The 14166-nt window shown below is 39.4% G+C and overlaps 2 protein-coding genes across 6 annotated transcripts in view; one reads left to right on the forward strand and one right to left on the reverse strand.

Annotated features, from left to right (window-relative positions):
• The window catches only part of GPR146 (G protein-coupled receptor 146), a 46580-nt gene extending 34039 nt beyond the window's left edge, over window positions 1-12541 (reverse strand). The window contains exon 1 of the mRNA XM_071443992.1: window positions 11559-12541. The gene's annotated coding sequence lies outside the window, so the exon portion shown is untranslated. The remainder of the gene's footprint in view (window positions 1-11558) is intronic.
• Window positions 1-14166, forward strand: part of CHLSN (cholesin) — a 125000-nt gene that overhangs the window by 82270 nt on the left and 28564 nt on the right. Inside the window, exon 1 of one of the 5 annotated variants that reach the window (XM_071444000.1) lies at window positions 12155-12247. The exons of the other annotated variants lie outside the window; for them this stretch is intronic. Coding sequence (XP_071300101.1) covers window positions 12155-12247 — 93 coding nt within the window. Of the gene's footprint in view, window positions 1-12154; window positions 12248-14166 lie in introns of those variants that run through there. 5 annotated transcript variants of the gene reach the window in all.

The following is a 14166-nucleotide window of genomic DNA, read 5'->3' on the forward strand; positions in this document are numbered from 1 at the left end:
GCCAAAACACAAAGCCTAAGCCAGTGATCCAGCTGGTATCTTACACTAGAAGCTCCTCAAATAATCCAGGCATCATAGAAAATGCAAACCAGGCAGTTGGTGACACCCAGTGCTCCAAAACTAACGAGTACTGCTTGTAGTGACAGACACAGGCAAAGTGCTCCATCATGTGCCAGGAGCAGTGTTCCTGTCCCTAACCCTGGAGATCTTCCTACCCAAAGCGGTACCTGCCCTGCTCAGTGGTCCTTAAATAACCAACCAACTGCAGAAGCCACATGTGTGTAACCCAGAGTGTCCCCACAAGCACTGAAAGAATTTTACAGCTTTGTCAGACACTTCTCCACCTAAGAGTTTCCGTAAGAACTGGTGGGAGTGCAGCTAACACCTTCACCCATCATTCTTCCTGAAGGATGGTGCTATATCCAATGCTTGTTCAGGCAAAGACATCCTAATCTTATTGTAATAGGTTCTAATTATTCACTTCTGCAAGATCCCAGCCTGGGAGTCACCACAAGCCAGATATACTCTGTGAATGATTATCCCAAGAAGTTCTTAATTACTGTGGAGTCACTCCAGCTCTTTAAAATGTATTGCCTGTACTGATACCATAAATCCATTTTCCTCTCCACTTGCTGTGGAGCCCTTTGTATCCTGGGTTCTGTGTTAATGAAGGCCCAGAAGTGCTGCTGTGGCTTATCCCTCATGCTGCTTGTTGTCATCTACAGCTGAGCTATGGGGACAAGGCTACAAAAGACACTGATAACCCAGCAGGTCAGGTATTATATGGCCTAGTTTTTAAAATTCTGATTTATCATTGTGGAGAAAGAGCCACAAAAATGCTATGGAATTGTCTGTCTTTGTAGTGGATTTTGTGGCTTCCTATTTGCAACATTTTTTGCAAATAAATTTTTGCACTTTGGCCAAAACAAGACTGTTTTTATGACTTTACTTCAAAATGTGTTGAAAGCTTATGTTGCTGTGTTATTTATTGTACAGCACTTAAATAACTTTATATACTGAACATATGCTAAAGCAGAATTCACAAATGGCATCTCTCTCAGTGTAATTTAAGAATTTCAGAGAACCTGCAGTTGGTGTCCTACTGCAACCACAGAACTTTGCAAGGAAGACAAAAATTCTAAATTCTAAAAGTTTTGGGACAGAATTAGAAAAATTATAAATATTTGAAATTGTGACAGTATCAGGAACATTAAGCCTAATTTGACTGAAATCCAAATACAAACCTTAATCTAAGAAGCTAAAAGGAAAGTAATGAAAGATACAAGGCTTTTACTAGGGATGAAGGATTTTAGAAGCCTTTAGAGGTCTGTGTGCTCTGTTATATGGGTTATGTTTCTGACACCTCCCAATGTGGATCTAAAGTAGTTTTTTTATTTAAAAAGGAAAGATATCCAGGCAGTTTGGCAGTAGATCTACTCTCTGAATAGATAAAAATGCCTAAAAAACTCTTTGACAGTTGCTTGTAAGAGGAGCTGTATTAGATATTTTTCTCCTTTTATTTCTAGTAAATTTATTGGCTGAACAGCTGAGGAGGTGTTTCAGGCTAATTATCCATTTTCAAGCAACAACTGTGTCTCAAGTCTTTTGCCAGTTTTAAACTGAAAACAAACCTTGATATGACTGCACTTTTCACTTCTTTAGATTTTGTCTTTTGTAGTTAGTCAGAACTTTTGTATAGATTTTCATATGTGTGCTCCTACTGTCAAATGTGTGTTCCTTTTACCTAAATGACATAGACATCCTAAACCAGCTCTGCTTACTTAAGTGGTAAAGGAAGAGTGCTTTGCCATATCAGTTCTTACAGCATGTATGTCTTTTCCTGTTAAAGCACTCCTATTCCTAAAACATTTCCCATTATCACTGGTGTCCTGACAGCAATAATCTCTGAGGAGGTCTAATCTGAGATCAGATTAAAAAAAACCCCCTAAAAATTCCTAAAATCCTGTGAGCTCAATTTAACTTTTGTTCTATAGTGACCAAAGGGTAAAAGAAACCCTTTTAAATAAATTTGTTCTCTTTCTAAATAGATAACTAGCCAAATGCATTTCAAGTATTTGTTCAACTGATCAAATATTGCTTTAGGTTTAGAAAACAACCAAATGTTTGAAGAATTAGACATTTTGTACCTGAACAATTCTCTGTGTCATTACTTCTGCACTGATGACCCTAAGTACTGTGTTCAAAATAAAAGACCCTTTCCATGAAAATAAGTCAGACAGATGTTTAATTTTTTTTTTTTTAATTCTTCATGAAACAACTAAACTGTGAAAGTTCACACTCTTTATTTTATCCTTAAGAAAGTCACACCAGTGTGTCAGGTTTAAGTCATTACTTCTTCTGTAGATACACTGATGGGCTGAAGTACATATATATACGTATATACATATATTTGGCAGAAACATAACTTGATAGTTGAACATTAGTTTGAATTTGGAGTAAACATTAGTTTGAATTGGAGATAAACACGTTTCTATGTGTGTGGGTTCAGAAAGCAGAACAGTCTGTCCTGACACTAAATAAACACAGTTCCCAGGTGGAAATTCTCAATTAAGATGTCGATTAACTTCTAACTCAATGGCTGTGCTTTAAGATCCTGGCAGTGTTTGAATCACTGGTATTAGATACCATTCTTCTTTCTGCTCTGGAAGTAGAAGCTGTGAACTCCTTTTTCACACTGTTAGGGTAAGATTTTCTACTAATTAGCTAATAACAGGAGTGGACTCAGAGACACATAGGCACGTCAAAGACATTTTTGCATGCTACCTATGATGAAGAGTTTTAAATAGACCAAATAAAAGTTTTAGCAGTAAGATATCAAAATCTCAGTTGATTCTTAGAACTGCTCTGTTCTGTTCTGCTGGTAGTGTCTCCTATCACAGTGTGCCCACTGTGAGCTTACAGACTTGGGTGATAATTGGATGTTCTGTTTACAGAATTGTGAGGCTTTTCTAAAGGTTCCTAGAGCTTAATTCCTAACAGGCCACTTAGTTTTGAGTCATTGCTGAACTGAATGTTGTGATGCAAGTCCAAAAGCAAAAGCAAAGGGAAGGACAGGATGGCAACACTTGCTGTTCTTGAGCTGCCTTGACCACATCTTGCAATATGTTTTTATTTGTACAGTATATGAAGATAACGTGTTTTCTTTATTATATTAGGTATCTTAATGAAGTTATGGGTATGAGTTATTATTAGATGGCAGCATTTATTTGTTTAATTAGCTAAATGATACAAGTGAAATTTCATTTTGAACTCGGTCATCATCTGTTAAACTGCTGGAGCAGTTCAATGATTGACTGCTACCATTACCCACTTCAGAATGAGCAAGGAAACCCATGAATTTTTGTACAGAAGACTTGTTTCTGATGTGTTTATTGAGCACTGATGGGCAGGCAGTGAGTGAAGGGGATTTTCCTGCTCATTTGACACTGCAGGAAGCAGACCAGCATCTTCTCAATGGATTTGTACCTTGACATGGCTGCAAAACCTTGACAGCTCCAATGGGAGCTGCCTGTTTGTTCCCTGGCTGTGCCTCAGAGTTTCTGATGGGCAGGTAACCAGAGTCTGTGCTGGACAGGGAAACACTGCAGGTCAGGAGTCACAGCTCCAGCAGCCAGAAAACATCAGCCAGAGGAGAAATGAACTGAACCAGCAGCTCACCTGAGAGGATGGACAACAGAGGAGAACCTCCCTTTGATACAAATACTCTCAGTATTGTGGAAATGTGAGTTCTGTACACTGTAAGACATTTATTCATTGCTATATTGGTTGTCTGTTGCCATTTTTTTAAATTTACTTGCCTGCATCTGCAATAAATCAAAATTATATTTTTTTAATAATATGAAACACCTGAGTTCAGGCCCTTAGAAGCAAAAATGATGCTTTCTGCCTTCACTAGACCTCTACAGTCATTTTGAAATTAGAGGGAAATAATTGAAAGCCCAAAATAGCAATGCATGATGCTACTAAAGAGCAACAAATACCAAATGATCTGTGGTAATCTGAGAGTTGACAAGCTGCAGTTCATCACCCCAGTATGTAAAAGGTAGGATACACATAGCAACATTACGTATTTTACACTTTCACGTTTATTTTAAGGAATGGTCTCTTCAGCCAGAGGGTGCAAAAAGTGGGATCCCACAAGCTGCACCTCCACTTGCTTCCACCTTTGTGTCACCTCCTCCTTTTGCTGGCAGAAATGTTCACAGTGAATCAAATTAACAAACTGATTTAGTAATAAAGTAACTTTTGTGAGGGGACAGAGGGTAATTTTCGCCCAAATGGGTTACAAAACTCTGCAAACACTTGTGCCAAGGAAGAGGTGGGAGATGGGGAGTGTGTCTTTCAGCAGCAGTACTGACTTATGCAGGTTTAAATTGTTCCTAAAACTATTACCTGAGATTTTTATTCATAAGTGTAAAGCTTTCTTTAGAGCCTTAACAGCAGCACTTGGTTGTGTAATCTTTCACTGTGAGCAGAATATGCTCCATCTAATTTATAAGCCCATTGTTTGTTCCACTACAGTCACTATGTGGCTGTATCTCTTCCATTAAGTCAATAATCTCTATTCCATATAATGTGGGCATTCTAGTGTAAGGCAGGCAAGGAAGAAATCAGAGCTCTGTGTAATGACATTAAGCTTTTAGGTTACAGACAGAGTAAAGGACTCCCAGCTGCTTAACATATGCCCTCTGCCTGAACTCGCTTTATCACTTGGTATCTGACTGCTCTCAACATATAAAAAGTTGCTGTGATTGATAGTTGGTTATACAGTATTTGTAAGGGTGAACTGAATCATTATGTGTACAGATTCAGGAATACAGAAAAATAAAGCTGAAAGAAGAACAACAAAAACTCTGACATCTTTCCCATTCATTAAGCTTTCCTAAGGCAACTGTTTTTGTTTGCAGGAGTTAGTGGTTGCTGGTTTTTCTAACTAGCAATTGCTGAGTGATTTAGAGTACATCTCTGCTCTTTTGTTTGGATTTCATTTGCGAAACCATTTAGAGTTATAAAACTGTCAGCTTAAGAACATTCTATATATTTTGCCAGTGAGGGCCTCCTGTATGCAGAGTTTATGCATTTCTCTCCATTTTGGGTGCTGTTTGAATTCTCAGTATATGTCACTGTTGTTCTTTTTCTGGTTGTTCAAATAATTCCCACTGCCTTCTTTAGAGCAGCAGGAATCCTTGAAGTAATTATGAAATTGTAACTCAGATCAGATATTGCTAACCACAACATCTCACCCTTGGCCAAACCTAGCCCAGCAATGCAGTAATAGAATGTTCTGCTGATGCTTAAAAACACTTGAAATTTAGAAACCCTGACTCTAACTAGAATTGAATCATGCACCTAAACATCAGAAAGCATAGACCAGAATGGTTAATTATGTTAATTACAGTAGTTAAACCACGGTGTGGTACCTTTCTAAACTCTCAGATGCCCTAAAATAACTGCAAGCCAGTTGAAAAATGTTATGCAAACTTTTATTACCTTACTACTTGGAGCTTTGCTCACGGTTCCTCTGCTGCAGAATTCCTTTGGTGGTTAAGCTCAGCTTTCCATTGTGTGGAAGCTGTAGGGCCCAGGTCTATTATCATTCTGCACAACCTCAATCTCTGCTGGCTTTGCTTCTGCCTCTGTTTCATGTGTTTTGTGTATTTATTTCAGATTTTCTATTCCTATTTTTCATAAAGTATGGCAGACTTTAAGTCATCAAGTACTTAAATTACATAAATGTGGCTGTGACAACTTTCTGTAACTTGAAAGTTGGAATCTATCATGAATTTTCACCACTTACTGTTACTGGATGCTTGGTTGGTCATGAACAGTGGGAGGTAAGCCAGTGCTTCAAAACTGCTTTGGAATTTTTGGAGTCAAAAGTTTTTAAGGTTCAATGACAGATTTTATGAAAGCCTTAAATAACTGAAGAGTTCACTCAGTGAATCTGGAAGAATCTGTGCAGGAAGTACGATGTTTTGTCTTTGCTATCTTAATAGAAAAACAGGTTCTGATTTTCCTGGCTTCCCTAATTTTTCCAGAGATCCCTGTTGTCCTTGACTTCACATTTCAGTAACCATGCTTCCTGCATCCCTGGCAGGAGATCTTATCTCCATTTTCCACCTTATGACCTTCCAATACAATTTTAGCTCCCAGTAATGCAAGGGAAAGCATTATTTTTTAAAGAAAGTTTAAAAAAAGAAATGATAAGGAAATTTCTTTGTGAAACTTGATTTTTTTTTTGTCTCCTTTGGAGACTGCAATTTTACTTAACATGTTTTAGGAAACATATTGACTTTTACTTCTGTCTTCAACAGAGAAGTATCATATCTGCTTGCTCATTTCACATTCACAATAATGGAATGTTTCTCATTTAGGCAGAATATTTTCATTTTAATTTTAGTTTAATTTTTCTGTATCAAAGTATATTTTATTGTTTGCAATTACAAAAAGAAATATGAAGCTTTTCTGTTGCCATTCAACAATGAATTATGACATCTTGGCTTTTTTCCAGACTACTTAATTGTTTAAAATTTTGTTTTGAAGATCAGGGTTTCCCTTGAGATAGACCTTCCATTTGCTGTTTCTCTCTCTTCCTTTGCTCTCGTTTTTAAAAGGAGATAAACTACTTCATAAACTACTCCACTTCCTAAGCTGTGCAGTCTAATCCCACTGTAGCCATTATCCCTATGCACTATGGAAATGTTGACTCTTGGTTCAGTAACAACTCAAACCTTTACCTTTGACCATCTGCGTTCTCTCATGGCCATCTCCAGTCCTGTGCTGCCCTGTGTGCCATGAAGAAGTTCCTTGTTGGTCCTATCTTAAAACTTTCTTTTGATCCCTGCAAAATTACATGATAACAGAACAGGTATGTGATAAGCTTAATCCTCCTGTTGCTAAGTCTAGGCTTTCTTGTATTTCACATATTATTTCATCTGTAGTTTTCCATTCTGTTTTGTACCTAACTTTAAAATTACGTGGGCATCTGTTACTTCCTGTTGTGTTTATACTTGGTTTATCAAAGATGTAAAATATAAGTTCAGCAGGTAAAGCCTGGCTTTAAAACTATCATGAGTTGTAAATTCTGTTCATGTAAATTCTAGTACTTATTTTATAAATATGCTTAAGCTACTTATTATTGAAATGCAAATTAATACAATTTGATTTTAGGATAATTTTCTAGATGCCTTAATTCCAAAATAAACAAACACTACCAACACCTTGTTTTGTGCTGCTTTTACAATGATGCTTTTCAGTGGGGTATGCTGGAATGCAAACAGATTTTATGGAGCATTTTTACTAAACAGTCAACAGGTTTTAATTTAGCTTCTTAAATCATAATTGTTTTTCAATTTTCTGCTCTGCCTCACAAACGCATAATGAAGGCACACCTGATGCTATAAAAACCAGATGTCATTTCAGTATTTTCAGCTGTGTGATAAATTTGGAGAGCTTAAAAGTTGTTATCACAGATGTATAGTTACCAGAGATCTCACAAGAACAGAAAGCATGTACAGCATTGCTAAATATATAGGATTTTTGAATGTGTTGCACTTTATTATCAAAGACTTTCAAAATTATGGATGGAATTTTCTTAAGGAACTTTCAGGAGACCATTTTAAACTTACAAACAAATTCAAATTCTTTCTCCCTGCCAGTCATGTTAAGTACCACTTGCACTTGCTCATGGGGATTTGAAGAGCAGCACGCAGACCTGAAGGAAAGTTCAATTGTGTAATTCATGCCAGCTCTTAAAAACATTCCTCCCTTACCATTCTCCTTGAGAAAGAACTTCTTCAAACAGGATGTTCAGTGGCAACTGAGCTGTGCTTGAAATACAGTTTTATAGTACTTGTTTCTTTAAACATTTTCAAATTCTGCATGCAGGTGTTCAAAGGTCTCTTAGTGGAAATGACATATATTGAGAAAAAGGATCATTTCACACAAATTAATTGTCACAATATCAATCATCCGTCTCTGGTTATCACTAGGCAGGAAGTCAAATGCAAAAATCAGTAATGCCCATCACATTTCTTCCTTATTTTGTTTAAGGTGTCTCTCTTTTCTCAGCCAAACTGAGAGTCCAGTTCTCTGTCTCCCAAACTATTTAGCTGATTTTAAAGCAAACCAAGAGCCAAGACCTGTGCTCAGGTTATTGATACCCTTATACTGCTCGGGATGAAGGTGCAGGACAGTTGAGAGGCTGCTCATGTTCCAAGTGCTGCTGTGGGTGTCTATTTTAGGGTGACTGAATCATGAAATGATCACATTCTGCTAAAAAAATGAATCCTGCCCACTCCATTTTCCTGAGTGTCTTCTCTTGGGTCTTGTTCTCACAAATTGAAAGTTGCGTGTTCCTGCCTACATGTGCATGTGCAGCTGAGTGTATATAAATGCAGGTATGGATCAAACAAATTCTGGAATATTTTGCTTGGTTTTGAAGAAGATCTTGGTATAACTGAGTAAAACTGGTGCTGGTTTTTACTAAGAAATTCAGGAAAAAAAGTTCTGCTAGGTCTGAGAGAATCTGGAGGGTTTGAGAGTAGTGTGTATGTCCCAGGACATTCATTCCCTGTAGCTATACATCCTGTTAACTCTGCAGCTGAAGACAGTGACAACTTGTTGGTAAGGAGGTATGAAGTTTTTTATGGGTTTTGTTGACCTTGTTTTTAACAAAAAATGTCTTCCTAAGTCAATTACAAGGATTCCTGTTTGAATTGCAGGGAAAACCACCTTTCCTATGGATCAATAACCATTTATTTTCTACTTAATATTTAATCTTCAGCTTCACTAATCTTTCCCATAAATGGCAAAAATGTACCTTCTCCAGCTGTATGTTAATTATGTTCCATTTTTAAGTCAGAATGGGTACATTACAGAGAAGCTGTCAATTTGAGACTGAGCAAACTAAATATACTCAGCTGAGTGAATCCAGCACTGTGAACATGAACCACTGGTATAAATAGGAAAGGAGACACCTTGAAGCTTTACCATATTCAAGAAGTGTCAGATCATGTTCATTTGAAAGGGATGGCAACACTCTTTTCTCCCCAGTGCAGGCGTGAATATTGTTTCACTGAACACAGGCTGTCCAGGTGTTCAACAGACTCTTGTGTTTGCACCCTTAATGCTGAATTTCAGCATTTTTTGAATGGCCATTCAACTTGGTTTTTATAATCACAGATCTTTTCCTTCATAAAGACTTACATGGGGGATATTAAAACAAAGTGTCAGTCCTTCCACCTTTAAAATACTTCCATCTAGTTTTCTGACTGTTTCAAAACCTTATGGACTGGTTTCAAACAGCTCTTTTACCAACAAGCATTGCTGTAAGGACAATTGCCATGAACTATTAGGAACTCTTGATTTTGATGAAGATGTGTTTCATTGTTGAGGACAAAGTACTCCCATTGATATGGGACCTCCAAGACTGATAGAAACATGAGAAATTGGTTCCCAATAGTTCTTTTCTTTTGTACCCAACTCAGCAAAGCAACATGGGATTCTTCCAGAGGCAGAGTCTGAAGGATAGGTCACTGTGCACAGAATCAGCTATAATAACATTGACAGGCCTGAAAAACCCTGGTATGACTGCTAGAATATCCATATTTGATCACAACTTCTGATAGAGAAAATACATTTCTTTCTATGTTGTGTGCTTGAAAAGAAGACACTCCATTAACAGTGGTCACTCATGCCACTAGGCTTCTGAAAAATGCATCACTATGAACAAAAATATCCCACATTTTAAAGGTAATAATTCTATTTTTGATGAGGGAGTAATGGGAAGGAATATCACTTGAGCTTGAGAATGTCAGTACAAGCAGTATGTGTTGTGTAAGTCCTACCTAAGCTTTCCTTGTCTGAAATGTTAAATAAAGACTTTAATGAGTTCCTCTGCATAAGGATAAATTTAGCTCCAAGAGCAGTGCAAAGCAGACTTGTTGATTGGTGTGGGAATGATTGCTGTGATTCCTGAGCTATAAAGGTGCTGTCATTTCTGCAAAGGATCTGTGCAGGGGAGGCAAAACAGAGAACTGACTCTGCAGAATGAATTGTGGGTCTGTGGGTATGCCCAGAACTCCATGTAGGATCCTATTCTATTATGAATCATAACTTTGCTTTTTTGTTGTAAATGATTGTTCTTTAATTACACCTTCAGCTATAATTTTGGAATCCTTTTTTGTGAAAAGTTCAAAACTGGATTAATAAATCGGTCTAGAAACTTCTTACTATTTAAATACTACCTCAGCTATTTTTGTAGCTTTATCAGAACAGTTCATGCTTCAACTTAACGGCATTTACTTTTGGTCATGGGGGTGTTCTCTGGGTCATTCTTTAAGTGGGTGAGTCATCCATTTCTGTGTGACATGCAAATAACAAAATGACCCTTTAGCAGTGTGTGTTTTCCAAGGAAGGAGCAACACTGCACCTGCAGATGCACATCTGCACTTGCTGTACTAAATTCCTGCATTCTGTCTGCTGGTACTGAGCTGGAGTCTCTTCTCTCTACCTTCAGACTTTGTGCCCTCCAGGCTGTGGATAAAGAGGTTCTGAAACATTGAAGTGGCAGTGGAGGCATCCAGTCCCTCTCCAGCAGTGAGCATGTGTGTTGCTGTCAACATCTCCTGATGACCAGCATGAGGGGGACAAGCACTGTTGCTCTTGCTCCACAGGCACCTATTTATTATCTGTCCCAGTGCATTCCTGTCTCTGCTGGAGAAGAGATGGAGCTATCGTTATTTTTGTCTGCCTTGCGGAAGGCAGGCTTTGATTTCACTCTCTGTGTCTCACTGAGGTCTACCTAAATCATCTGAAGTTGGCCAAAAACTTGAGAAGAATGTTGTAATCTACAGCTGTTATCTGTGCCTTCCCCATTTTTATTGGAGATAAAGCCTGTTTGCATTAGGGTAACGGCAAATACACACGTGCTGCATAAACCTGTGTCGGTCGTTCCTAAACAACGTGCCAGAAATCCCCCTTGGCTGTGTTAACAACTAATTACCAAGTTCTTTCTGACAAAACAATCAGCCTAGCCCCCGTGCATGCACGCTGCAAGTCGCGGTGCAGAGCAGCACATGGAACTCGGTGCAAGTATGTTCTGTATGTGGCTGCTATGGTGATTAAAATACATAAATAAAATAGATAAATATGGACCATATTAGAAATCCATTAGTGGCGCTCTCTCAGATAGATCACAGGCAGCTCCAGCGTGCGGGGTCAGCCGCGTTCCCCTGCTCCGAGCGGGCCCGCGTGGAGCGGCAGCTCCTGGGGGGGCTGCACTTACGCAATGGCCCTGTCCTACCTTGTCAGCTCGCAAATTCAACACAAAACGGGTAAACAAAGGGCTTTTGTGCACGGTTTATAGTTCAGTGAGGATTAGTGGCCTGACACGGTTCTCAGACGGGACAAGCTTAGCGTTAAGTCGCCCGAGGTTAACGAGGGCGGACGTGGGGCAGACTGTGCAGGCTGGAGCACAAGGGTCTCTGGGCTTTCGGACGCGGCACCGGGGATTGTCAAAAGCAGGTTCTGCTTACCTGGGTTGGCGTGTCCGTCACGTGTTCCAGCGTTCCAGGTGCCTCAGGATGTGGATGATCTCAGGCACTTGCTCGCAGTCCGTCCCGCAGCTCCACAGGTCCCCTCCGCCGGCTTGGACATCCTACCTTGTTCGTGGGCTCCGGCTGGATCAGATTCCTGCTTTGCTTCCCCCTCTCACCTTTTAGCATTCTCTGACCGTAAAATCCATCCCTTTCCTGAAATGCAGAACGATGCACTTGTCCAATGAAGTTTTTCCAGGCGGGATTCAAATTCCGAACAAGCCTTTCATTTCCTCCGCGCTGGGGGGAGAGCGAAGGCAGGGAGGCGAAGGAAAGCGCTCGCTTCCTTTAAATCCCCACCAGCGTCTTCCCAGCGCTGGAAGCGAAGTAGCTTGTCATGGTGATCTTCGGAGTTTAACTTTAGAGGGGGAGGGAGAAAGTGGAAAGCAAACTGAATGCTGTAGTGGAGATTTCTCTCTTCCCCCACTGGGCCCCTTGCCGACTGTTTTTATTGATTTCAATCACTGGAGGCTCGCTGGCTCTCAGAAGAAACACTGTGTAATGTGTTCTTTCCTGGCTTTCATTAAAGAAACTCAATGCAGTGCGGTCACGCTGCCGAGCTCGCCTGGCAACCTGCCTACACCCTGTGGTACCTCTTTCATTGGAGGAGATCGAGCTCGTGGTTTGGGGTTGGTTTATTTATTTTTTTTCTAATTCTCCAGCAAGGATTTCAAAACAGCCTCTGCTCTGCTTCTACCTCCTCTCACAGCCCAAAGCCTTTTTAAGCCTCAGAAGAAATTGTCAGCACCACTAAAGGGGGCGACTTTGGTGGCAATGAAAGCGCCAAGTGCTGCGACAGTCTCGTGCTCCTTCTATTAAAATTCCTCTGCGTTTCTGGGGAGGGGTTAAAAGGGCTGTGTGTAAGCCACAGGGATGTGGATACAAATGATTTCCGAGGGAGTTCTTTTTTTTTTTCCAGTTCCATGTTCTCCTGATTGCTTAACACGGTTTAATTAAGAGTAGGGGGAGTAAGCAAAATCCTTCAGCAAATATGTGAAAATTCCTGGCCGCACTGTAGTTGCAAATGAAGCAAAGCTGCATTCCCCGAGTCTGCAGTTGTGGTGGTGTCTCAAGTATTTCTGTTATACTCAGGGCTGTGATACTGGTGGAGAAAAATGAGAAATACAATACGATCCTAATTTATGCCTCAGAACTTAATCTGCCAGAGCGCAGGAGTATGTACTTTATAGGACTAACAGTCTATAAAGTGGAATTCAACAAGCTGCATTCTTTAAGTTGTGTATTCTGTGTGCCTGTAAATGCTTTCATGTAATTCAGTAAATTGTTCAATTTCTTCTTATTCAGCAGTTGCTAATGATAGCACTTTATGTGCTCTTCGCAATTGGCTGTAAATCTGAGACATGCAAAGATCACACAGTTGTAAATTAAACCAGGTTTCAAGCTCATCAAGGTGCATCTATTCTAAATTACAGCTGCAAGTTTAGGGTGCTACCTGATCCCTTGTGTTCCTGAGATACTGTAGCTGTATACACAAGGAGGCTTTAAAAAAAAAAAACCAACAAACTCCCAACATTTACATGACCACAAAAAGAATCCTTTCCTGGAACAGAAAGATAAAAAAGCTGTTGTTACTTCAATCTGGTTTCCTGCTGAACTTGTTTGAGGCTTCTCTGCCTGGGTTGAATCTACAGAAAGCTTTCCTAATCAACTTAATATAAATTACTGCCAGTGTTTTTGTTGTGAGGAGTTGAGATTCTACAAACACCTTGCTTTTACCAAAAATGTCATATTTTCCTTTGAGCAGTACATAATTTGTAAAAGTCTTCCTGTGTAAGCGCTAGAGACATTGTATAAAGAGTACTTCTACATGTTGCTTTTTATTTAAAATTTGCTTTCTGCATGATAATGAAATTTCAAATGCCCTCTCTGGTCATACTTCTTCTTTTCATGGAATGCTAAATAGTAGAAAATAATTATTTAAATTTTGTATGGCCTTGAACTGTTTTATGCAAATTCTCTAGCTGTAGTTGTAGCACAACCCTTTGGCCAGCCTTGGATAGTAAATAATTTGTCAATCTTTCTTTTATGAACCTTTTGTCTAAGGGTCTGCCAGCCTTTCTTCTCTGTGGGTTTTGATCTGTGTTTATAGATTCCGCTTTTTGTTTTTAGGCTGGCAGATGGCCAGTTATTTATCTGGGTTCATGTGCATTGTGTGAGGCAGAAACAGGACGTTTTGCATGCTGATGTTGTCCACAGGGCATTTGGGGGGCAAAAGGCTGCTCCTAAGCAGAAGCCATTATATAATGTGTCAGTAGCTCTTGGTCAGTGAACAAAGCCCCTTTTGACATTTCTCTATGTTAAAAGTTATGAAATAACATGAGCTTCGTGAACAAACAAGGTGATACAATGCTCCTACTATGAAATAAGCCATATAATCCATTTCCCCTCCATTTTGAACTCTCTGGAGTTCAAAAATTTGATGCCCTTTTTATATGTTTGTCACTGTTATTTAATTCTTTGAATTTCTGCTGTTGCTTGCTTTGCTGTTGTACAGACTTCTGGTGCTGCGCTGGGAGAAAAGGATAAA

This window comes from Agelaius tricolor, unplaced genomic scaffold (genome assembly GCF_023055355.1).
Source record: "Agelaius tricolor isolate 1412-34295 unplaced genomic scaffold, bAgeTri1.0.p SCAF_19, whole genome shotgun sequence".
Classification (NCBI taxonomy): Eukaryota; Metazoa; Chordata; class Aves; order Passeriformes; family Icteridae; genus Agelaius; species Agelaius tricolor.